The sequence below is a fragment of the Dermacentor andersoni genome, chromosome 6, assembly GCF_023375885.2.
Source record: "Dermacentor andersoni chromosome 6, qqDerAnde1_hic_scaffold, whole genome shotgun sequence".
Lineage (NCBI taxonomy): Eukaryota > Metazoa > Arthropoda > Arachnida > Ixodida > Ixodidae > Dermacentor > Dermacentor andersoni.
Window position 1 is genome coordinate 33,583,635 of NC_092819.1, and position 26,366 is coordinate 33,610,000.

General features: G+C 44.3%; 1 protein-coding gene across 1 annotated transcript in view; it reads left to right on the plus strand.

The window, feature by feature from the left end:
- Nucleotides 1–26,366, plus strand: part of LOC140219054 (sodium- and chloride-dependent GABA transporter 1-like) — a 34,930-nt gene that overhangs the window by 2,200 nt on the left and 6,364 nt on the right. The window contains exons 2-9 of the mRNA XM_072288912.1: nucleotides 2,033–2,225; nucleotides 6,088–6,219; nucleotides 7,055–7,274; nucleotides 8,080–8,212; nucleotides 12,392–12,526; nucleotides 17,465–17,568; nucleotides 18,805–18,929; nucleotides 21,901–22,013. Coding sequence (XP_072145013.1) covers nucleotides 2,033–2,225; nucleotides 6,088–6,219; nucleotides 7,055–7,274; nucleotides 8,080–8,212; nucleotides 12,392–12,526; nucleotides 17,465–17,568; nucleotides 18,805–18,929; nucleotides 21,901–22,013 — 1,155 coding nt within the window. The remainder of the gene's footprint in view (nucleotides 1–2,032; nucleotides 2,226–6,087; nucleotides 6,220–7,054; nucleotides 7,275–8,079; nucleotides 8,213–12,391; nucleotides 12,527–17,464; nucleotides 17,569–18,804; nucleotides 18,930–21,900; nucleotides 22,014–26,366) is intronic.

A 26,366-nucleotide genomic window follows, 5' to 3' on the forward strand; every position in this document is an offset into this window, starting at 1 on the left:
CGGTTTCAAGAATCACTGGTTCGAAACAAATGAACTGTACCTTTTCGTATTGGCGGGGCGTGTACACGTAAGCGCTCGTTTTAAGCGCCTTTTTTAAAAGATGGACACGGGATAGCACTTTTACAACGAATCGGCTTATAAGCTTCGGCTTATAACTACCCCTACAGATGTGCATGTGACCAGCCCTGTTCTTTACGGATTTACGCGATGAAACAACAAACGGTACCTAAAAATCTTCAATGCAACAGACATGCGCCTTCACTTATTACTTCGCTTGCCACTTTCTTAAAGCGAAGCTTTCTGTGCTTTCTTTCCCGGGGTTTCCACGCCTCCTTTCCCGACTCTGGAGGGGAAGGCGAGCATCACGACGGTTGACGGCGGCGTACGTCATCGTTGCCGACAGAAGCAGGCTACAGTGGCTTAGGGCTTCAGTTCGGGAACTCGCAGGGAGTGCTAGATCTCTTGGTGAATGGTGTCAGAAATGGAGGCCACCTGAGGCCGCAACGCTGGGGACGTCTTTCGTATAGCTGCTCGTGCAGAACTGATCTAATGGTCTACCGCGCATCGCCAGAGCGGAGTGCTTAGACTCCGGTGCAGTCTGACATCGAGCGGCGGTTATATTGCCTAGTGCTAATTTCCAGCGTCTTCTCAGTCGCCGTGGCTTCTAACGGAAATTCTGCCACGGTCACGGGTGGCTGGCGCATCACACTGGCGTAGAGTTCTTGCTTCACACTGTGCATGAGAGCACGAATTTTCTGCTCCTCTGAAATATTCGGGACGGCGTGGCGGAAAATACGTGTCATTATTTCCTCGAAAACTGGAACGTCCCCGTTAGACAGCTGCGCTAGGGAATCCGGTAGAACCTCGGCTCTTTCCCTTAGGACGACGCTGGTGAAAACCTTTAGGAAGCTGCTGCAAAACGGATGCCACTTTGCTATTGACTGTGGGCTCTCGATTCTTGAACCAAGTTATGTTGGCGTCTTCTAAGGAGAAATACACTTTTTAAAAATTAAATTATGGAGTTTTAAGTGCCAATACCACGGTATGATTCTGAGGCACATCGTAATGGGGGGCTACGAATTAATTTTGACCACCGGGGGTTCTCATTAAAGTTTTACCATACCATACCATACCGGGGGTTCTTTACCGCGCACCCGATGCACGAAATGCAACCAATATGGAGCAGCTTTTCTTCGTAGTCCCAGTGGTTGAATGTAAATACTCCTTTGAATGTGTCTAGCCATGTTTCGGGGTCGTAGGACGAAGATGTGGGGCTCTCTAGGTTGTTGCTTGTTACGGTACGATCGATGCAGTGACAACATGGAGCTGTCATGGATGTTGAATTTACCCTAGCCCTGCTGGCCTTGTGGGATAACGGTCCGTACACCTTGGCGACAATAATTTTTGCATGAGACAAGTTCGCCTGTCCGAGGCAACAATGGTGTTGTCTTCACAGTTACGCTCTCGGTTTGCCGTGAGTGTCCGGTACATGAACTAAAGAGTTGCTCCACCAGATGTCGCGTTGTAGTGGCGGTGAAGAATCAACCGCGGCCAAAAGTACGAGTTCACTCATTATTGGGTGAACTTGCGCCTCGAAAGGCAGGCAACACTCAAGGCACAACGGTAGCGACGAGCGTAGTCGTCTCAATGGAGTAATCGATCGTGCTCGCGTACATCCGAGATTGTGCAACACTATTTGTGACACGCGTGCAATCTCGCCATACACGTCTTCTTTTCTATAGAATTGGCTACGATGTTCAAGAAATTTTGGATAGACGGGTATAGACGGGTCTCTCGCCAAGCGACAATTGTTGATAAAAGTGATAACTCGGTGACAATGAACGCTTCGGGGAGTAAAACAACGGCTCGTACCAATATATCCGGATGGATACATAAACTATCATGATATGACCTCTTGGAAACAATATGTGCCCTAGCAGGCTTGCTCACCCGGCTTCTGTAATTTTATGTAGAGAAAGACTAGAAGTCGTGCATACCGAATGTCTATACCACTACTTCTGCATGCCTTCAGGCTGAAGACAGCGAAGAGTCCTCATCCGCCACTACTGGCAGACTCGGCAGCCAGCAGAACTCGGCCAAGGACAACGCACCGAAGCGCGGAAAGTGGGCCGGCAAGGCGGACTTCGTTTTCAGCTGCATCAGCTACGCCGTGGGATTGGGCAACGTTTGGCGATTCCCGTACCTCTGCTTTGAGAACGGAGGCGGTGAGAGTCCTTGCTCTATTCAATGTGCGTTTTTACCATGATGACAGCTTCTATTTCTCTCTCTTTCTCTCTCTCTCTCTCTCTCTCTCTCTCTCAAATTTTGAATACTACGTGCCTCACCATGCTACCGGAAGATTTACATATTATATTTTACATTCAAGGTGGTGATTTGGACAAGTCGGTTATTCGTAGTGAACTTGTTTTAGCGCTGACGGACACGGACACAATGAAGGGGCACAGGACACGCGAAGCGCTTCGTGTGTCCTGTGCACATTCTTGTGTAATTGTCTGTCAGCGCTAAAACAACTTCATTACATATTTTTTTTTTCAATATCTTCCCGACGCACTATGTAAGGGTATTCCATCTTTATCAATATTTACTCATAGACGATTACGTGAAAAAATCACGCCAGATATGACAACAGATACACGCAGAACTGTGCGGTAGTGTTTTAATTAAATTCTTGCCGTCAGTTTTCCAGACAACTGACCCGAATTTGATGTCGCTCCGCGTAAAGCGTCTAATTTGTTATAATGTTCTAAAAATGTTCATCGCTACCGATCGCAGCAGCGCAGCTCCCTTGAGTTTTCAGCCGCCCCATCCAGATCAGTGTCGTATCCTAATTGACTGACAGCAGTTGGGCTAGCTATCCTATTGACTTCCCAGGCTGAATTGAATTCTGGGGCTTTACGTGCCAAAATCCCGATTTGATTGAGGCACGCCGTAGTGGGATATGGTGGTGGGGGATAGACGATAAACGATCCGGATTAGTTTTGACCACCAGGGGATCGTTAACGTGCCCCATATGCACGGGACACGCGCGTTTTTGCATTTCGCCCCCACCGTAACGCGGCCGCCGCGGCCGGGATTTGATCTCGCGACCTCGTGCTTAACAACGCAACAACATAGCCGCAAGACACCGCGGCGGGTAAACGCCTTGAGATGACACGAGAACCCAGGATGCAGCGTTAACGTGCTAATTTATCACGTAGTGTTTCATACCTTCATCTCTATCTTTAGGCAAATGAATGCGGTCTTTACAATCATAAACGCGTGGAAACGGCTGCCTTGTCCACGTGCATGAAGATGTCGATTTTAGCTTCTAACCTCAACATTTAAAAATATATATATAGTTTTGCACGTTCCTAATATACCACAGGGCAATAAAAACCGACTATAAAAGTGATCACGCGCTTGAGTTGTCTTCGAGTCTAAGGAGGATATTGAAAAACGAGCAATATGGTAAGCGTTGCACCAACCCACAGCCGTTAGATTTCATGTGATTAAGGTTAGGCACGAAGAATAACGGACAAAAATTTGGCTCTATCTACGAAATCCTCCAGTAGAGCGCTTCATTTAGCACGGCAATAAGTAGTACACATGGATTGACCCCTTTATTTTTGTTTTTATTTTGCCATAATCAGTCATCGCAGATTAGTCGTATGACAACGGTTACTTTCATATGTTTTCTATTTTCTACACTTGTACTTTGAGAGAGTATACAAGTGAAAAATAACTGCTCCAAATTTATTTTAAAAATAATCACTCAAGGTGACGTGGAGTACAGTAATCATAGTGCAACGTCATATGGCACGAGGTACACATCAAATATTTTAGGACACTTACTGGTGTATAAAGGGTGATTGGTTTGTCCTGTGGCTAACATCAACATTTTTGAAAGGCGAGGTCGAATCGTTGATGGGGCAACAAATGAAGCTATACTTTTTGGAGACTTTTCGTGGGTGACAGCCGCGACACACGACACGAGAAACTGTGTGAAATAATCTGTAGCTGAGCTGTCGCTGTCAAACTCTTGTGTCCGATTTTCGGTGCACGCTAGGTGGTCAGAATTCAACAAAGTTCTCGACTTCATCGTCTCTCATCGCAAGTGTGGACTGAATTTGCTGTCGTGTACAAAAAAAAAAAAAAAGTTATGCATCCAAAAAAAAAGTTTCCACCCTTTGGGTCCTACCTTGCCCCCAAACAATAATCGTCTATCTTGCCTGCTTTATCTTTCTTTAGCGCTGCGCATCCGTCCGGTACTTCCACACTTACAGGTCCTGGACCGCGCGTTATCAGCGTGGCATAGCATTCTTTATAGGGTATATCAGCGAGTGCATATTATAGTTTTCGATAAAGGAAACGCAAGCAAGAGATATGACAATTATTGTTTGGGGACAAGATATGCACCAATGGGTGTATTTTTTTTTCTTTCTTATTTTGAGTGTATATACTCCTAATAACAAGAGTGTTAGCCACGGGAAGAACTAGCACCGTTAAAGGGCTCCTCCCCAGGTTCCATTGTAAATCTTGGTTATACACTGAAAGCTATAAAACGCCGTCTAAGGAGCGTTTCACCGAAATGATTTGTCAAATCGTTTAATTATTGGAGGAGATAGGAGAAATTAACTGTCCTGTTACCATGTCACTGTAAGCGGAGACCCTCTCCCTCTGCTTCTAATAGCGTTCCTAGGCAGGGTTACTTCCCAGCCTTCTCCCATACCGAAGCCGAGGGACGTACCGCGGCGTCGAGCCCCCCCCCATCTATCTATCTATCTATCTATCTATCTATCTATCTATCTATCTATCTATCTATCTATCTATCTATCTATCTATCTATCTATCTATCTATCTATCTATCTATCTATCTATCTATCTATCTATCTATCTATCTATCTATCTATCTATCTATCTATCTATCTATCTATCTCCCCCTCTTCATCATCACCACCATCTTCTTTTTCTTCTTCTTCTTCCTCCTCTTCTTCTTCTTCTTCTTCTTCTTCTTCTCCTCTCTCTTTTTTTTCCCGTTCCATTCTCCGCATTAGATTATTAGTCCTGGCGAGTGACGAAACACGCACTGCGACGAAGTGCGTGCGACCGTGCTCTCTGACTGGTAGAAAGATTTGTCGAGAGGACAGGCACACGGCGTTTGGTTTGAAATGTCAGCTGTTTTTCTGCGGCGCGCAGCGCCGTAATACTTTGCAGACGCGATCGGCAGTGCCTCATGTATACCGTACGTTCGTTTGTTTAAAATGACCAAACCTGGTGAGGAGCCCTTTAAGCCTGTAAAACGTTTAAGAAAGACCATCGCTATTTGTAAATATCTGAAATTTGCAGAGGCGAAACACTGTCGGTACCGTGACCAAGTGGCCCAGACAGCACTGTCTCCTGACTCAGACAGCTCGGGTTACAATCGTCACAGACAACGCAAAGACTCTGTTCGGCAATCTCGTAAAGTGCTGTGAACAACAGGGTGTACACTCCGTGTACGCTCAAATAGTGTTTAACCCCGCTACAAGGCGTTTACTTCCTTGAAGGTGGTAATTTCTAGAATGTGAGACGCTTCCCGCGCCCTAGTCATGGCAGGCAGCCAACACGAATTCGGCGTGTGCGGCTCACATTAAGCCACGTAATCGGCCGGCATTTTACCACAATGTGTTCGTAGGCATGATTTATGGCATCGATTCCTGACGAACTATACAGACTTCCGACGACTTCACATATCCGCCATTTTCTGAAACCAGTCTGACGTTTCTCTAGCAGAAATCAAAGATGCTTGAAGTATCGCGGTATATAGTTAGTGCTCAAGTTAACGTTTCAAGCACTTTTCATGAGCGTCGGACAGTGACGGCATTCTGCAGGAAAACCTATGTCGGTAAACGCCAAGGCTCCTCCTCAAGCAGGAATGGAAGTATAGCATAGTTACAGTACGCAAACGCGACGCCTAATTCATTTCTCAAAGCCGCGCTGTCACGCTGTGTTTCCATATGGATCAGTGAGGTAGACGACGCGAGGAAGAAGCCTGCTTCGGCTGAACACCTCCTCGGCGCCTACTGGCGCTAATGTATTTCGACGCAGGTGCATTCCTTGTCCCGTACTTTATCTGCCTCATCACAACGGCGGTTCCTTTGTTCTACTTGGAAGTGGCCATGGGACAGTACCTGAGTAAGGGTGGTATAGGCATCTGGTCCGTAGCCCCAATGTTCAAAGGTAAGCCGCATCCACGTAGGGTTGTTGTGATATAGCCTAGGCAAATTTATTTATTTATTTATTTATTTATTTATTTATACATACATACATACATACATACATACATACATACATACATACATACATACATACATACATACATACATACATACATACATACATACATACATACATACATACATACATACATACATACATACATACATACATACATCTGCAGACCACATAACGTGGTCCAAGCAGGACGGGCATTTTTTTAACAAATCACATTGAGTATAAGGGTGAACATACATTGTGTTTTACATCCAGAGACAAATAAATAGCAAAAACGAACACAATGGCTAATGTACACAATGCTACATGATGGCAAGACGATCACGCTCTGGTATAGAATTCCATTGAGACACTGTGTGCGGGAAAAAAGAAAATTTATAAGCATTCGTTTTTGCGAAATATGGCGTTAAAGATCTTGGTTGTTGATGTCGTGTATGTCTTGTTGATAGGGGGGATAAATACAATGAAGGGTGAATAGCGAATTTCTGGTTAAGGAGAGAATTCAGGAAGCCGGAAATGTGACCGGAAGATAGATATCAGGTTTGCTACCCTACACTGGGGATGGGGTAAGGGGTGAGAGAAAGTTAGAAGAAGAAGGTATGTAGATTAAAAAAGAAAAAGTATGTAGCATAGACTTACCGTAATTCGCACACATCCTGCAGCGTTGACAGGCATGCGTGCGTATCTTGTCTCATGCAGATACTGTGCTTTGTCCGCTGGACGATCTTGACGAGTGCATTTGCGATATGCTTTGAGTGCGGCTGTTTTGCGTTGTACGCAGGCATAGGCATCGCGGCATTTGTGATGCTTGCGCTGTCTAACATCTACTACATGGTGGTCGTGGCTTGGATCCTCTTCTATCTGCTCTCATCCTTCGCCACAGTGCTTCCTTGGAAGCACTGCGGCAATTACTGGAACACCGACAGGTGTTGGGAGCACAACGAAACGCACCCAAGACCGCCGCACAACAGATCCGTCACGCCTATTGTAGAGTACTGGGAGTGAGTATTCGTTCGAGTCCTGTACTTCCAAATGAATACGCCGCACTCTGCACAGCTCGCAGTTTCTGCGATACCGAAAGCGATCATGCCTTCACAGTGTAGCTGTGCAGTGGCTCGTGTTCCTTTTTCGTTGTTACATATAATAATAATAATAATAATAATAATAATAATAATAATAATAATAATAATAATAATAATAATAATAATAATAATAATAATAATAATAATAATAATAATAATAATAATAATAGTAATAATAACTGTTGACTAGCTGGCTCATAGACACCGCGGTGGTGTGCGGGACAGGGACATCTGGAAACGCCTTTCTTTACTATAGTGATAAATGATAGCGATAATTCACAGTACTGCTAGACCTTGAGTAATGAAATCCACGGCAAATACAAAACAGAGAAAGAAAGAAGATCACGTTTCTCCCTCAAGGCTTGAATTGTGTCTGCACGTGAAAGCCGAGTGCGTTATTACCTAAAAGCCAATCTAGGCGCTGGCTACAGAATTGCACAAAGTAGCCCAGCTATCTGACTGCAAGCTTTCTTCACCTCAGAGGCCACTCTATGCCTCAGATGCTGCGGGCTCTCCGAGGTGGGAAGTCCCCCTGCATGTTACTTCGTGTGTCGCGCGTATCGTTCGGCAGGCAATAGACGACAACGCAGAGAAAACCAGGCTGTAGTTGGGGTCATTGTCTCGCGCTTTGGGCGAAAACTGCTGTGAAATCTTCTCTTCCCTTTCCTTTTATTCTTTTTCTTTTTATAGTCACTGTTGCTCATATTGCGTACGGTTTTTGCAGGAACCGCGTGCTCGGCATCACGTCTGGACTGCACGATATTGGGACCATGCGTTTGGAGCTGACCCTCTACTTATTTATCTCTTGGGTCGCGGTGTACTTCGTCATCTGGAAGGGTCTTCACAAGAGCGGCAAGGTAGGCCAGTGGAACTGCTTCGTTGCGCCGGTTCTGAAAAGCCAGCGGGTGTCAAGGGTGGAGACAGGAAAGTAGGGTCGCGATGCCACGCCCCCCCCCCCCCCCCCCCCCATTCTGTCGAGTCACTGTCCCTTCAGAAACTCGGCGCCGTACTTAAGAGGAAGCTTTAGCTGGGATGCTTCTATCTAAATACACGGGAAAGGAGAAATCGTCTTTCTTGGCAACCACGGCACCACAGTCGATGTGATTTGCTTCATTTAAAAGAAAGAGTCAGAAGCCACTGACTGTTGGTCGCGAACTTTTTATTTATGTCGTCAACTTATTGAAAAAAATTTTCAAAATTCGCAAATTCTCAGAAAACGAAACTATGATATTTACAACTCTGCAACTCGGCAATAAAAGACGATGTCACAGTTCTGTACATTGCCTATAATAGTACATCTAAAGGAGACAATACTGATACATTACTCATGGCTATAAAAATAGTAATACGGGAATAGAGCTTTCGCAAAACCTTTGTAAACAATGTAACGAAGCCATGTAAGATATAAAATGACGTATCAAATTTGTCCGCTTTAGAGGATCTAATGGATGCAGTTTACAGAAATACGGTATATGTTGTTGGTGCAGAGCTACGAATTTGTAAACTTCGTGTTTTTATTTTTTTTTCAGACTTACGAATTTTTCAAAATACTTTTTAAAAAATCCAGGCCTTAAATCGAAATGCCGCTTCCGAAACTAACTAGACTCAAACTTGCTCTCTCAAATGCTACAAATTTGATATAATCGGTCTATTGGTTACCTTAGAAAAACGTGTCTGAGTTTTACATGTATTTGAATAGGCGGTATCGGAGTTGGTCCCGAGCTAAAGCTTCCTCTTTACGAGGTGACCAAATCTACAAGTTTATGCCCTTACATATTTTTGGTCGACTTTTCTGTATATACGTGTCAACCAATATTCTATTGTCAATCCATAAACAATGAGGTAGGCTATCATACGGACCGTTATAGTGCATCTTAAGGAAGCGTCGGAATGTCGACATCACGGGCTGTTAACAGAGACATTTTCTAACTGCGACTATCAAAGCAAGGTACAGTGCTCAGGGATTCAAACGCGGCACCCAGACAGTGTGGCAGCCGTACTTGTTGGACCACCACTGGATGAGTGCTGGGGGCCAAATGCAGTCCGCGTGAACCACAAACGCTCTCTCTCTTTCTCTCTCTCTCTCTCATCGTATGCCACAATGCATCACCTCGGTTTCCCCAGTGAGCCAAAGATGGCGCGACAAACGACGGCAGCCATGCGCTCCGAGTATCGCGTTTCAGTAGCCCGAGAACAGCAAAGGCCCATTTATATGAGGGGAATGGTTGTACAGAAACACCGTTCGGTGCTTCGCTACCGTGTTAAGTTCACGGCGCTGCGCACAAAATTGAGAAAGTGTTCATATAACAACAGGCCGAGGTAGCAGCACCGATGAACTGAAAGTAAGACCGTGGCTGCTCTTTAAGGATTACGGTGGCTTAGACGATAAGGGTTTGTTGGTCAGTTGCGAACTGCTAAGCTGACGTAATACGTGACGCCTGCGGGTCAAAGGATGTTCCACGAGCGGCGCTGACTACCACTACCAGGGTTAATCGCGTACACTTATAGAAATAGCCAAGAAGGTAGACGGGGTCATGGCCGCCTCGGTATCTTAATTTGTAAAGCACCACACACACAAGTAATGGAGAAGATTCGGGTTCGGCTCCCACCTACGCCAAGTTATCTTTTCGTCCACTTTCATTGCCCTTTAATTCATTATTTCCACATTTCAATGTAACATAACAATTAACTTCCCGCTTCGCTTTCTCTGTCTTCATTGTCTGTTCCTTGATGTGGTTGTGACTAACAGAAATCGAGTGCTTCGAATCCCACTCTGGCAGCTAGTGCACCTTCCATATGCATGAGCAGAATGGTCCTAGCCTAGATGCGTACAGAAGATGGTTGCGCATGCCTACCACGCCATAACCGCAGCACACAGCAAAAATGTTCACTCCCTTAAGGGTGCTTTTGGTTTGTAACATAGCTGACACTCTTATAGTGACATACCAGCACCAAGAAAATGGGTGATTGGTCGAAGTGTAAGTGGAATGGGGGGAAAGAAAGCATTTCCCCTAAGCACGTCTTACTCGCCACTTTTTTTTTACATTACTACGTACGTTCAATAAAAGGACAAATGATTTATCCGTACATAGGTTGCGAATGACATGCACGGAGCTGGACTCGAACGCAGGAACCTCCTTGAAGAGAAAATAGCACTACAAAGACGCGTACTAAAAGAACGAACATGTACGGCGGACACCCGCTACACTTAGTAAAGCAATGAAGGGGGCTAGTTGGTGGACGTTCGTGATTATATTGCGCTTAGGGTTACACTGACGACGTTAAGTGAAGGACGGGACGTGGACGTACGTAGCGCAAACTACGCAACGTAGGGTTGGTAGCTTGCGCTACGTACGTCCACGTCCTGTCCTTCACTTAAAATCGTCAGGGTAACGCTAAGCGCAATATAATCATGAAGGCGCTACACAGGCGTACAGCGGTCAAGAACCTCGCGCGCGAGCCGGACACTTTATATACACTTCGCCAAACAGAAGACGCGTTGCAGCTCTTGTGATGTTGGTATCCGCTTATATATAATTTGTCGCAAAACTTGCGTCATCTCTTCTTGCACCTTCTGCGCTGCCCAAGCCCAGCAAAACTTTTGATAACACAAGAGTTGGTCGTGAGTGGTCGGAAACGCAACATGATGGCCATTCATAATTCGTTGTAATGTCGGTTTAGTAAAGAAATTTGGAAACTTTAGTGTGGCTATCGAAAAAAGAAAGACAGCCCTTCAATGTAATAAATGTACTTATACATGAAATAATATTCCGTGATGTGATTGTTATTTATAATACGAACTAGCTATTCCTAAAAGAAGAGACAGGGAGAAACATAAAGGGAAAGGCAGGGCAGTTAACCAGATCGCCATATCCGGTTTGCTACCCTAAAAGAAAAATTCTATTATCAAGCTTTTTGCTTCAATTCATAATAAATCTTGCATCACATCGCTTCATTCATCGCAGAAAATACGTTCGTTACACCTGAAACTTGTCCTTAAACTAGCCCTTGTAGCAGCAAGAACAGAGCCCAACGTAAGCGAACAAACTAATCAGTGTAAGAACAACAGTCCTTCTTATAGGAGGTGGAGGAGGAAAGAAAGAGAGAAGGTAGGGATGTTAACCAGAAATGCGTCTGGTTGGCACATAAACACACTGCTAACGGTTGCTTAAAGTGTGCGGAAATGGAGTAAGCTTTAAAACACTCGTTATTAATTAATTAATTTTTTTCGCACATGCTCTTATCAAGGACTTCTATAGGTATACATTGGTGCTAAATAGGTGTAATTAAGGATACAAGCACGAAAACCGCCATTTTAGCACCCTTAAGAGTGCAAAAATCTTTACTGTGTAGATGCACATACATATTGCACAGATTATGTGATACATCGACAATATACAGAACAGAATAGCATATTGTGATGCATAAGATTGGAGACATGCAAATGTTTTATTATAAAGAGAAGAGGTTCGAACAGCACAGCGCATTTTAGCTTAACAGAAGTACCACATCGAATACACTTCGTACGTGGCACCCTACAAAAGAGAAAAATGAATGACAAGAAAATAACCAAGTTGGCTGTTGCTAACATGTCTCGGGTGTCAGAAATTTGAAGACATGTTCACATCATTTCTGGGACATCTATACAGTCGCATGCAGTCAACACTGATCGCCTGACAAATGCGATGAGAGTTCCGAAAAATGCAATGTGCGTATCTGTCTTGACGCAGTGCCCTCTTCCACCGCGATCTACACTCGGCCACAAAATTTTACGAAACACGAACTCTGAGAAAAATCTGAATATCAGTGCAGCCTCACGACGCAGCCTCTTATTCGCATTTACAGCCTCTACCAGTATATGTGAACAACATTGTGACGTTCGGTTTTGTTGACTACTGTTACAGGCTGCTCGGAAATTGAACGTTTTCTGAGATACCGTGGCCCGTAAGCTTTTGTGGTTGACTGTACGTAGCTAAGCATTACGGTCGAAGCTGACCTGCAGTGCGTGCCGCGCATATCTCATCTCTGCTTTTCAGATAGTCTGGGTGCTGGCGGTGTTCCCATACGTGTGCCTCTTCGTTCTTCTCGTGAGAGGACTCACACTCAGTGGATCGTCCGACGGCCTTTTATACTACGTTACGCCCGACTGGAGTCAACTACTAAAGCCGAAGGTGGGTGACCTTACGCTGGCTTTGCAAGCATTACTATTGCAGACGCTGCAGGGTCTCTTTTGAAATTCTGGGCATTTACTGCGACAATATCCAATACACCGGACTTAATTGTTTCTGAGCAGTCGACGTACATATATCTGAATGGAATAAAGAGAGATACGGCGAAAAGATAACTTAATCATGCCCCGTTGACGCAACTACAGTGACGCCCGACAGTATCGAAGTCGGATGTTTCGAATTGTTGCCACATATAGTGAACAGCATATTTACACTCTTAAGCATATATACCATATAGAATTACAGTGCTTTGGGCTGTTAACGTCGTTGACAAAGCATATATAAACAAACCACGGAAGGAAACATGGCCTGGTCTGTCCTCGCGCTCTACCTGTCCATGTTTCCTAGCGTGGTTTGTGTTTATGCTTGCAGTCAATTATGTCAACAGGAGTATATCAACTAGCTGGCCCACCAAGACGTCCTATTGTTATGGGCTTATATTAAGCTCCGTCCGGGCGCACATTCACTGCAGTGAACGATTCGGTCTTGTCTCTGTAAAAACCATTTACCATCAGCACTACCGTAGCACCGATGTTTCCGTTGCTCCCACTAAGAAACGTGTAAATCAAGAATTGATTAACAAAAAATAATTAATTTATTATTAAGCAAGTAAGGAAGGAAGGAAGGAAGGAAGGAAGGAAGGAAGGAAGGAAGGAAGGAAGGAAGGAAGGAATGACTGGCCCGTGGCCAAAGCGAAGGAATCGGATTATCTCAGGGAGGAAGTTTGCATAAGGTGAAAGATGTGTCGAAGCCAACAATCATGAACATGCCGAAATTGCTGGATAACTTTCGCGGGTAGGGTATTGCTCCTACGGTGTCCGCCAGTGTTTGTCTCGGAGTGGACAGAGACCCCTTCGCAGCCACACAGGAGCTGTTTCTGTCTGACGGTGGCGTCGTTGAATGCAGTAGGGACCAGGGTTGCCGAATGGTCGACCCCATTCCATTTCAATTCCATTCCGGGGAATTAGAACTTGCCACCATTCCATTCCTTTCAATTCCTCGGAATGAAAAACCTTTCCCATTGCCCATTCCCACTCCGGGAACGGCCGGGCAGTTCAATTCCATTTATGTAATTCCGCAACGCGGGAAAGGCATCTTGGTAGCTTTATCGAGTTACCGATGAACGCACCATAAAGCTGATGTCATCAGACGCGTTTAAGAACTGCAAAAAATACGCAACACACGTTACCAAGGTCGAGTGATAGTAGCTTGGTGGCATATCTCGCGCAGTACAACCACCCTAATAATTCCCATAGGGGCAGCTCTCCCGCTACCTACAGTATTTGCATGGTCAGCATGTTTTAACGGCTTGTGATGTTTTAATATTGTTTAAGCTCAAATGTGTTAATGCTAAAAATGACGACATAGCGTATTTTCGCTTAGGTGTCCTCGTGATTTTTAAATGCTGCAATAAAAATCGCAAAAAGTGCAAGATTCAAAAAGAAGCTTTATTTTGGTTTTCTCTTCGAAATTTTGCAACAAGATGTCATTAGCTAAATGGGCACTTCGCCGTTTAGTTTTGAAAATCCGAGGTGTAAATAACGGCTGCTTCAACGGTTAGTTCTAAAACCAAGAAAAGTGAGATAAAACAATTGCCTTCTATCTAACTATGTGTTGCGCTTCACAAACATGAGCTGCTCGAAAGAGGTGCTTGACAGCCGATTTCGCTTCCCTGTCATTATCAGGGATGCCACAGAAAACGCGCATTCCACGTAAGCTGACGTCGCATTTACAGTGAAAACTGCCTTTGCGAGGTGGGTAAGCAAGGGAAAGCGGCTAGCGTTCGTTTTCCAATAGGTCAGCGGCTTAACCATGTCTGCGCAAGTTCCCTCTGTACGGTAAAGAGAAATTTCCCCTGCAGTGGATCCAGGCATATTGTCTTGGCGGGCATTTTCATTTTGCCTGATGTTTCTAAACACCAGCCTGCTTGGCCCTGCTTCAGAGTCTGCATTCGCGACAGTGCTGGCGCTGTCCTGCCCTAACAGAAGAGGACCACTCCCCAGCACAGCAGAGCGTATCTGCTCGGCTGTTGCAGCTGAACACCAAGAAGATTTAAACCATGAGTCTAGGAGGGCACCCATCAAAAAACACAGAGTCAGTCCACGTGCATGCGAACAACTTCTCCAGGCTACGCCGTAGGCCTTTAGCCGCCTCTTTGGAAAGAAGTGTGCCTTTGCTTAAGATTTCCGCAAGGGAAACTTCGATATTTCGCAACGCGGGAAGCAAAAGGCCCGCTGCCTCGTGCCTTTTCTGCAGCAACTCCGTGGGTTCCTTTACAGGGGAGAGAAGCTCAATCAAGTCTGTCGCCAGCCTCAGTTCATGTTTAGACAGTTTAGCCTCCTTGCATGCGTGCATAGTTTCTGTCAGGCCTGGATGACTCGAAGAAGTGGTAACGAGCTTTTTCATCGTTCGCGGCTGCGAGTTACACCTCGTCGCGTTGTGATATTTCAAATGCAGACCGGCCATATTCAACCCTTCTTCCGTGTCGGCGGTGCTCTTGCGTATAGATGCAACGACGGCGCCGCATTTTTGTACGACTTCCTCGGCATTTGGATCCTAAAATGAAGCGAGGCCGACAATTAGTGAATATTGCCACTGCAAGTACAGGTAGCGCAAACGGCAAAAAAGCAATGCAATAGAGTTTCAGAAAGAGAATGATTATACATATGTAATTGTACGGTATTGCACTCGACGACACACTGACGCTCTTCAAGACTGCATTAGACAAAATAAAGTGGGGACAGACACAGCCGTTCTCTTCAGCCCTACGATACATTGAGTGCACATTAATGCATAGGCTGCACTTTCCTGTTCTTTAGGAATAAATGTGGTGCACGTAGTGCCGTGGCTAAGGCAGTGCGGCTAGTTTAATCGTAACGAAATGGGTTTCGTAATTCAAGTAAGCATACTAGCAGCAGACAGTCGTCGAACATCGTCATCGTCCTCTGCAGTCTCCCATCCGGTAAATGCAAATGCCTTTATCATTGATGATGCGTTATCTGTCACCACGCGAAGGACCTGTAAAATGAAATAAAAACAGTTAACGGAGGCAAAATTGTACGAAAATAGACATTTTACCTTGTCAGCTATGTTCCACTGCAGCAACGCTGCGTCATACTCGGTGCAGGTCCGAGCAGCTGCGTGGCTCCCCGTCAGGCGAGTGAAACTGAGGAGGTACGTGTGAGCCGTGAAGTCGCTGTCCTCGAACGTTGTTTCGACAGCCAGGAAGCCCTCCGTAGACCGCGACGTCCACACGTCTAGTGCGATACAGACGTACTAAACTCCTGCCAAAGACGATGATATTTTGGTTTGCAGCGCTGATACTTTCCCGGCCAGGAACTTCTCTTTGAGGTCATCGCGCCATGGCAACTTGTAGCCCGGGACGGCGACCTGAATTTGAAAAAATTCAAGAGCAGTTACTTCCATGAAAGGCGGCTTATAATATTGTCAAACTTACATTTTACGAACTGTTTGAATCTCACCCTCTCGACAACACGAAAGGGCTCCATGTCAGTGCAAATCATGTTGATTATGGCGTCGTCAAGAGCAGCCTTTCGATGAACAGGCACAGAGCTGCACCCAGCGGTGAAGGCCGACGTTATCTTCGGCTGGCTTGTCCATCCGTTGTTGGACATATTGGTCATTTCGTAGTCATTAATAGTCATTACCAGTCATTTCAGTCATTATTAGTCATTACTGCTCACTACTGAGCATATTTAGTCATTTGTAATCAATTGTGGTCGTTGCAAGCAGTCGTTAGACATATTGCCCATTAGTAGTCAGTACAAGTCATTAGTAGTCATTTTAGTCATTACTACTCATTAGTAGAAATTTTAGTCATTTCTAAACAACTGTGGTCATTACAAGCCGTCGTTAGACATATTGGACATTTCGGAGTCATTAGTAGCCATTACAAGTCATTAGTAGTCATTACTAACCTCTACTAATCTCTATTATAACGCTATCATTCACTAACTGCCACCATCACTCTGTCTTTAATTTGTCTTCATATGGCGTGATGACGCTTCGGCGGACACTCCGGCGGTCAAGTCTGCTGACACAAACTTCACCATGAGCCTAGAAAGGCTTTCGCTTTAAAACAAAGAAGCGAAGGGTGGAGAGACAGCAGGCGGCCCGGGCGAAGGCACCGCCTAGGTTATATAAAAAAAAAAAAAACACAATGCGTAAGGGAAGGGGAGGGGGAGGAGTATGCCGCCACCGTAGTACCGCACGGGTTACGCGATGAATCGAGAATAATTTCAGAGCAACTCAGTCTAAAAGAACAGAATTGTAGTAGGCGCGTTGCTTATAAATGTGCCGTTCTTGTAACCAGCCAAGCCATTTTAAATATACTGCTTTATTGTTAAATTCGAGGCTCTGACTTACTCATGTTTGAACGTGGGCTGGTTGGTTCCTCGGCATAATTTGATAAAGAACAGCGCGTATAGACAAAAAAGCGCTTTATTTTCGGAAAAAGACGTAATTCCATTCCCATACCGGGGTCGCGAAAATGTGGAATGATTCTGGAGTCATTCCAATTCAGGAGTGGTAACTGCGCAACACTGGAGGCGACATGGACCCAGGAGGTCGGAGTGTGGCAGCAGTGCCGTCTTCGTTGTCGTTTAAAGAAAGGAAAATGCACGCGAGAACAAAACATGCCCAGAAATGTGCAATGTTTTTCTTAGAGTGTAGCTTCTCGGTGGAATTGTCTAACGACAAACCGTTTTGCGGCGTGAGAAATGTCTCCTCGCGCGTAGGATGACACTGGTAACCAAAGACAATGAGTCAAAATTTGTACTATATTAAAAAGAAACTCAATGGGTTAATGTTATTTTTATAATTTCAACCGTCTGTTAAGCTTTATGCTCCTTTTTTCTTTAGGTATGGATTGCTGCTGGAACTCAGGTGTTCTACAGCTACGGAGTTGGCTTCGGTTCCCTCGTGACACTCGGTAGCTACAATGAATTTCACCAGAACTTCATAAGGTGAGAGATGACGCCTGCTTCGTGGGCAAAGGCTTCGATCGCCACGACTGCGCTCCGTGCACTCATTTGCATCGAATCTAGTCGCCAAGGGCGGCCGCCAAGCCCCGGTGCTTGTAACGCTGTACAAAGAGTGCGCTGCACACCAGGTGATAAGGGCTTGGATAGACGTCCGTTTTGCAAGGGCGTATTATGGTGGCTAGACATGGTCGGGCGGAGGTGCAAGGCGTGTCCGATTCGAAGACACTGCGCTTAATTCTTGCAGAATACGACAAGGTAGCTGCTTAGGCTCGCTAGTAGAACATTCTTTCATCAAGGAAAATATATATATATATATATATATATATATATATATATATATATATATATATATATATATATATATATTTTTTTTTTTGCAAAATTTCACAAAGAAGGACACAAGACGACTGAACAGAGCGCTACTGACGACCGTCAGTTTTTATTGCTCGCACAGCAATGCGCGCATAGTTAGAGCCGAAAGGAGGGAAAAATATAAATTTGCATATATGTTACTTGCATAACCAGGACAAAGGCACATGTCAAAGCGAGCGTGTCACTTGGTTCACGTCGACAGGTAGTCAATCTTACTATATATACAACAACGCAATGAATGGGGAGCTAACGCATTGAATGGGAATCTAACTCAATGATTGAGGAGCTAACGCAAAGAATCCCAGTCACACGTATATGCGGAAGGTCTCACAAATCCCACGAGCCCTTTGGTGCTTATACGTGGCCACATCCACCCACTTTTCAAGACCATCTCAAACAAAGGAGTGCACTTGTCCCTGTAGAGCAGTGTTCACCTCCTCCACGTGACTGCGGGCAGACCCGCGCATCACGTTGGCGTGTTCCCGCAGCCAGCCATTTATACATCGTCCCGTTTAGCCGATGTAGTATGTATGACGTAGTATGACGTAGCCAACGTAGTATGAGCCGACGTAGTAGCCGACGTAGTATGACGTAGTATCTATATACCGCTCGAAAGAAGCGCTCTTTCCGGTTGCCTTCTGTCCTTCCTTGTGAACTGTGCGCAAGAAAAAGAAAGTGCTTGATGAAAAATCGTGGTGTACGCTCGCTAGCGACTCAGGACGACTGCTGCGCCGGTTCGGACTTTAGAAGTCCAAGTCAATCACGAGTCGATGAGTGCGCGCTCGCGTGTGGTACGTCCCAACGTGATAGTACTCTTATTTCAGTTTTGTTCTCAACTGTTCGCAGAGATTCGGCGATAGTCTGCATCGTCAACCCTATGACGAGCCTTCTGTCAGGTACAGTTATATTTACTGTGCTTGGTCACATGGCTTCTCTAGCTGGAAAGTCAGTAGGCGACGTCGTGAAATCGGGTAAGTGCCTTATAATGATTTCAGGCCTGTATACACATTACAGAAAGAATAGTGTACCGATTAGTATTACAATTACCTTTTTCTAAAATGTAATTGATTACGGTTACCAGTTACCGCTTTGCAAAAGTAATTGGGCAATTACCAAAATATAATCGATCACCTTAGTGTTACTTTCCTCCCTACTTTCATTACCATTTCACAAATACAGTAAATAGAACGAGCTGGCCAGGCTTTTTCGATGCATTCTCTGCAGCCCTTCACACGTTGTTTGCCTGCAAAAGAATTACTTCTCAAGATTTTATGTGTGAACACATCTGTCGCGACACCGAAGGCTCGCTCGATGTGCGTGCTGGAGAGAAAGGCTGTGTAGTAACGTACGAACACCTTACTCACAAGATTGTGGTTACGGAATGCCATGATGATCGGGGTCTGGGTTCCCGATAAAGCGCAGCGCTTCATTGTTGCTGGGGCTAGCGGAAGGCGCTCTCGATAAGGGCAGTAAGAAACTGAAACATCGTATTATGTTCTTTCCTGATATCAACGTCCGAAGTGGCCACCGCTATCGATCCAGCGCCGTTTCCATTTTTCGGCCGACATCTGGTGGACCTCTTCTCGGCGCCCTTCACTTGTTAACCATTTAGGCCTAAATGACTAATTGTAACGGACGCCAGCAAATGTTAGGGCTCCTTAAGAAGATGGCCAAATTTGTAATGAATTTTAATGTAAGGCTGCATATCATTCAGCCCTAGAAATACTGTTCGTGTGTTCCAATCAGAAAAATAAATGTACAAGAGTCACACAATATTAAACAAATAGAAAAATGCGCTTAGCGGCCAAAACGTCAGAGAATTAATAGGCTGCACAAAGCGAACAAGAATTTAATATGAAAAACTATATTGTAAGAGAAAATCTCATAGGTTGAAGTTTATTCCAACAGAATTAAGCTAAACTGCGTGCTTGCCATTTTCAGGGGATCGATGTGTAGCTGCAGGACGCTGATTGTGGGTGGGAGGTAACCTGTGCAATCGTTCACCTATGTACATGTTTTCAAATCTTTGAACTCTGCAGTTGCCGCCAAAGTTTAAGTGCTAAAAACTGCGTCACCTGTCAGAGCTTGCTTCATCAGAAATGTAACTGGGTACATGTAATTGGTCACTGGGGGGAGGGGGGGGGAGTAATTTAATTTGAGTGACTGCTACCGAATAAACAAAGTAATCAGTAAATTACAAAATTACCAAATTACGTAATTAATTAATTACACGTAATCCGTTACGTACAAGTCTGATTTGATTTCTAACCGTGCTGGACCGCCGTGTAATCTGTATCGCTCTTTAAGAACGTGTTTCAACTCGTACACGGGGGCCGCATTTTGATGGGGGCGAAATGCAAAAACGCCCGTGTCTTGCGCATTCGGGGCACGTTAAAAAACCCTAGTTGGTCAAAATTTAACCGGCGTCCACCACTGCGGCGTGCCTCATAATCAGATCGTTGTTTTGGCACGTAAAATCCCAGAATTTAATTTTAATAACGTGTTTCTACTCGTGCTCGTTTAGTGAGCACGAATTGGTCATTAAAGTATTGAAATAGAGAAAAAATTGCAGTTTCGCCTGAAGAGCGAAGCACTGACAGCGATAGCAAAGCGAAAGAGATTCTCGGTAAATAAAATCGATTAAACTGAATTGCCGGTTAAACGGAACAGCAGCTCCTATATTGGGTGTTTTTGCACTTGGATAATGCAAAAAAAACTCTCGCTAATTGCAGCCAAAATTTTCACACTATCATTTCACGAATAACAGGAGCAAGCTCTAAAGAATTTTCTTTTTGTCGGAAAAAGCCAAGATGTGATTTTTGTTTTGCAACAACGCCATCGGCGGCGCTCATCACCTCAGCGTTGTAAAACGCCTGGTACACAGTAAAATAATTTACACCCTTCAAAGAATAAAATGGTGTAAATCTGTTTATACCTCGCGCCCTTATACCCAAAAGGGTATAAGGGCGCGCTTATACCCAAAAGGGTATAAGGGTATAGCTCACACCTTTTCACTCAAAAAGGGTGTAAATCTGTCTAGCTCACAACCGTACCGCTAAAAGGGTGTGATTTGCACTTTTCTTTTTCGCTTTTAATGGCGCATTTTATTTTACAGTGTAGCTGCCAGGGCGTTATTGCTTCTGCCCAGCGGGAGTTTCTTTTTCGGGGTTTTTTTACGTGCCAAAACCACGATCTGACTATGAGGCACGCCGTAGTGGGGGACTTCGGATAAATCTTAACCACCTCAAGTTCTTTAACGGGCACCCAATCTACCACAACACGGCCTTTTTTTCTTGCGTTTCGGCATTTCGCTCCCATCTAAGTGCCGCCGACGGATTCGATGCCGTGACCTCGAGCTTAGCAGCGCAACGCGATATCCGCTAAACCATCGCTGCGGGTAGGAGGACTTGCCTAGCGTGTCGCACCCGCATGTAGTTAGAACACCGTCCGGCTCCTGCTGCACTGTAAAATAATTTACACCCTTAAAAGTAAAAAAGGGTGTAAATGTGTCTATCACTCGCACCGTTGGGGTGTCAATAATATAAATCACACCCCAAGGATGTGAGATATAGACACATTTACACCCTTTTTCACGTTTAAGGGTCTAAATTATTTTGCAGTGTGGTCGGGAGGGCCGGTCGAGCCAAGATAGCAGATGGCTAGCCGAAATAAGGATCCACCCATATACTGAACTGCTCAATAAATAAGTTTTATCTTTCTCTACGAGAAGTTCAGGCGCAACGCTAGCAACCCTAGCAACGCTAAACGTTGCGAACCCGGTCAATGCTCCGCCCATCGGACGAAATTGGCAAATGTCTACGTGTACACAGATTGTTGGTAGCGAACGAATTGTGTAAGAATGCTCGTTACTGGTGAACAGATTCTCGCGACAGTTACTTGTGACGAAGTGCCGAAGTCCCTGCTCTCGCACCACTTCCTCAGGACCAGGCCTGGCCTTCCTCGTATACCCCGAGGTCGTCACTCGAATGCCGGCTTCGATGCTGTGGTCCTTGCTTTTCTTCGTCATGCTGCTACTCCTCGGAATAAACAGCCAGGTGGGCACGCAACATATCGCTGCTGAATGTGTCGTGCGCGGCTTCTTCCTTAAAAAGCTTCGGTATTTACTGTCTATATTGTATGTGTGGGAAATTCGCGTGACAGTCTACATCGTTCGGTAATAGAAGTCGGCGATTGATGGACACTCTATAACATCCCCATTAATTTAACAATCATCGCACGGTCCGTTGTTTTTACTGTATCTTGTTAAAGTATAGGGTGTGCGAATATTCTAAATTTCGAATATGAATCGAATAGTCCCTGTTATTCGATTCGCATTCCATTCTAGAATTTAATTACCACTCGAAATAGTCGAATATTCGTTTCTGTTCGAATATGAGGGATAACAACAATTATTTCGAGCCTCGAGAGAAATAGAGAGATCGACGCGCATGAGCAGTGTTCCGAATGATTTTGCTGCGAGAACGCCGCGGATGTAACACTGCGGGCGCACTTTCTTAGTGAGTGGATTGGGCAGATAACGTGTGCTCAATAATTTACAATCATTCAATAACAATGCCTCCTTTTTAGGCCACCTATATTCGAATTTTTTCCCTTGATCCTGGCAGAGCGATTTATCATTTAATCAGTCTCGCCATGTTTCCGTGCTCTTAATATCACACTTCTCTCCTCTAACGAACACAACAACCTAGGTTTCTATCTGGTGACATGCTCTTCTCTAGTTTCCTCACTGCCGTTGTCACAGCGCGCTAGATTACTAAAATACTTTCTCATTTACAAGCTACTCAGTTGAAGGAACGTCCAGTCGGAAACAGCATTTGTATCAAATGATATAAATAAGCCTTGTTTCTGCCATATGGAATCCACTGAAGTACTTCAATGTATTTTGTTAGGTTAGCCACAGATTGAAACGAGCCAGTTTCAAGAACCTTTAGTGAACCACAGATAAGAAAAAAAATATTATTTGAGATCCGTGACGTCACAATGACGTACCGGCGCAGCAACATCGGTGCGAAATGAAAAGAAAATGAAACTATGACCTTCATTTGACTTTTAGTAATTCACCTATTAACGCTAAATTAACGTAACTACGCTTTTTAAAGAATACTTTATCAGTCTTAACTGATTTAATGCTTATCTTTAGTGTCCCTTTAAATAGTTTAGCCTCATTGTTTTGGGATCTACACAATCAAAGCAATGCGAACTCGTTCTGCCCGCTTTATACTAGCAAACCAGCATCGTACAGATAGAGTAACGCAAATAGAAACCGCTCTTGACATCCAGGGGGTGGCAAACTGAGCCGTGCCCTCTCCCCTTCCGGAATTTTTTTCTTAGTAGGCGGCCCTTCCCAGCTCCCCCTCTTCATCCCCCTTCCCATCTCCGGTCAAGTGGGTGCCCCCGGCGAAAAAAGAAAATTCTGGCTGCGCCACAACATCCCATTACTAACTGTTCGCCGGAAGCAAGCTCGCATTTCACTTTTACAGCGAAGCTTGTAGCCTCTCAGAGGTCGTCATTTTTCATGTACGTCCGTGAACAAAAATGATCATCATCAGGAATGTCTCATACTCCCCTAAGCAACCAAGAATACAATGGCTCATCCCCCTTGTAATGGACAGGCTAAAAGCACTCCGCAATGTGAAGCGAAGAGTGCATAAATTCACTGGAATCACGCAGAAAACGTACAGAACAGCGTACATTTCAATAAAAAGCAAGCTCAAAACAAGCATCTGTCATCATTAGCAATGGCTTATACCCCGTATGCAAGCAAAAATGCAATGGCTCATACCCCTGTAAGTAATGGTTCATACCCCCGTTAGCAAGCGGAAAATGCAATGGATCATACCTCCGTAAGCAGAGGCTACAAGCGCTCAGCAAAGTGAAGCAAACAGTGCATACATTCATTGAAAACACAAGTGCAACATACGGAACAGCACACGTTTCAGTAAAGAACAAGCTCAAAACGAGCACCCGAACCATCAATAAAGCAATGCATACTCCCCTCAGCAGCTGTCGCGATGAATTTGTTACAGCTTCTCTGGACATCCCCTTTCGCAAGGCCGGGATGGGGAGTCACTTCTTTCATAGAATTTACTGTCATAATGCAGCTTGTCGCTTACTCATGTTGCATATCTCTCACCATTTACATTTGCTAGTAGAGATCATCGCCATGAAGTCAATTTATCATTATGTAACACTGTCACGTGCACGAAGTCACTTCTTCCAAAAATCTATGTCGAATGGTATCGCCCACTTGCGTCAATAATGAACATAAGCGATGCCATTCTCTTCAAAAGTGCTTTAGTTAACGTGAACCATAGTGCTGTAACTTCGATTTCGGCTGATATTTTGTACAAGTGCAATCTAACGAGCCACCTTTTGTATTACGAATTGCTTTTGTATTCCCACCGATGTTTGAGCTGCCTGTGTCTTTTTATCATGGCCTTTAAACTTTATTTTTGTTTTCAATACATACATACATACATACATGCATACATACATACATACATACATACATACATACATACATACATACATACATACATACATACATACATACATACATACATACATACATACATACATACATACGTACGTACGTACGCACGCACGTACGCACGCACGTACGTACATACATACATACATACATACATACATACATACAGGCACGTACCCAGGATTTTTTTTCGGGGGGGGCCCAACCCAAGGTAACTTTTCTATGCAAATGAGGGGGAGTACCTTTGCTAGTACAAATGTGAATAACGCCCACCATTCGCCATAAAAACGCGTAAACCCACAAAAAAGAAATGAAATAAGGTGTATTTTACAGGTACGCCTGTGCGATACGCCTCTCCTTTACTTGGCAAACAAAGAACCGCGCCAAATGGACTTGCGCAGGAAAGAAGCGCAGGAACAGCACTGCCAAGAACAAGTAAAGAAGAGAAACTGTAAAATAAAGATTACGTTAGTAGAATAGAACTTTAAAAACAGTTGTTGGAAACAAAGGCACACGGACCGCGCGGAGTTGTGTTACTCCGCCAGCCAATGACATAAGCAAAAAAAAAAAAAAAAAATCGTCGTCATGCGGCCTTTTCAACATGACGTCGTACTTGATACCTCCGGAGCGTCTGCTGTTCTTTTCACCGGCGGAAACAATGAGGTGTGCAACCGACATGGACAAAATGTATCGAGTCTGAGCATTTCACTCTTCAAAAGTCTGCTGTGCAGTTCATTTCACTGCTGAACCCGTTTTACTCATGAAACTTCACTGCCAACTGAAGTGAAACTTCACAACAAACAGTTGTAGCGAAGCAAGCATGTTATTTCAGTTCAATAATGAATTAGGCATTCACCATTCCACTGTAATAGGCGAGGAGAAAGGTATAAAATTACGCGCTAATAATTTTATTTTTGTAGTTACCGCCTTATTTGGGTAACAGAAGAGGTTTGAAGTACGAATTATTTGCAGCCTCGCGGAGGAACAGAGGCTGGCGGTTATGAGGGCGCGGGCAGGGCTTCATTGCAGACTTAAGAGGAAGCTTTAGCTCGGGTGCTCCTATCTAAATACATGTAAAAGGAGAATTCGTTTTTCTCAGCAACAACTGCACCAAATTTGACGACGTTTGTTGCATTTAAAAGACAAACTTAAACTCTAGTGACTGTTGGTTTCGAATTTTTGCTATACTGTCAATCTTTATTAAAAATTATCAAAATCGAAAATTTTTAGAAAACGAGACTATCAAGTTTACAACTCTGTCTTTCGGCAACGAAAAATGATATCACAATTCTGTGAATTGCATCTAGTAGTACATTTAAAGCGGACAAAAGTGATATGTTACATATGAATCTCAAAAAATTTAGCAATATGGAAATGCACCTTTTGCAGAACCCTTGTAAACAACGTAACAAATTCACATAAGATGTAAAACGATATATCGAATTTGTCCGCTTTGAATGGTCTAATCTATGCCGTTTACAGGACCGCGACATCTGTTCGTGATGCAGAGCTATGGATTTGTAAACTTCGTGCTTCAATTTTTTTTTCAGACTGTCGAATATATGAAAATATTTTTGACAAAATTCAGGCACTAATTCGAAATTCCGCTTCAAGCAGTCACTAGAATTTAACTGTCTCTCTCAAATGCAACAAATTTCATTAAAATAGGTCCAGGGGTTATCTCAGAAAAACGTTTTTGCCTTTTACGTGTATTTGAATAGGCCGCCTCAGAGTTGGGCCTGAGCTAAAGCTTCCTCTTAAATTGTATCCCACCATAGTAGCGTTTTTTGAATTATCTCTGGAAGAAATATACAGAAATATATATTTGCAGAACAATCACAGTTCTTTTGGATCCCTCGTTTACTGCTCTGACAAGTTAAGAGCCACAACCGACTCG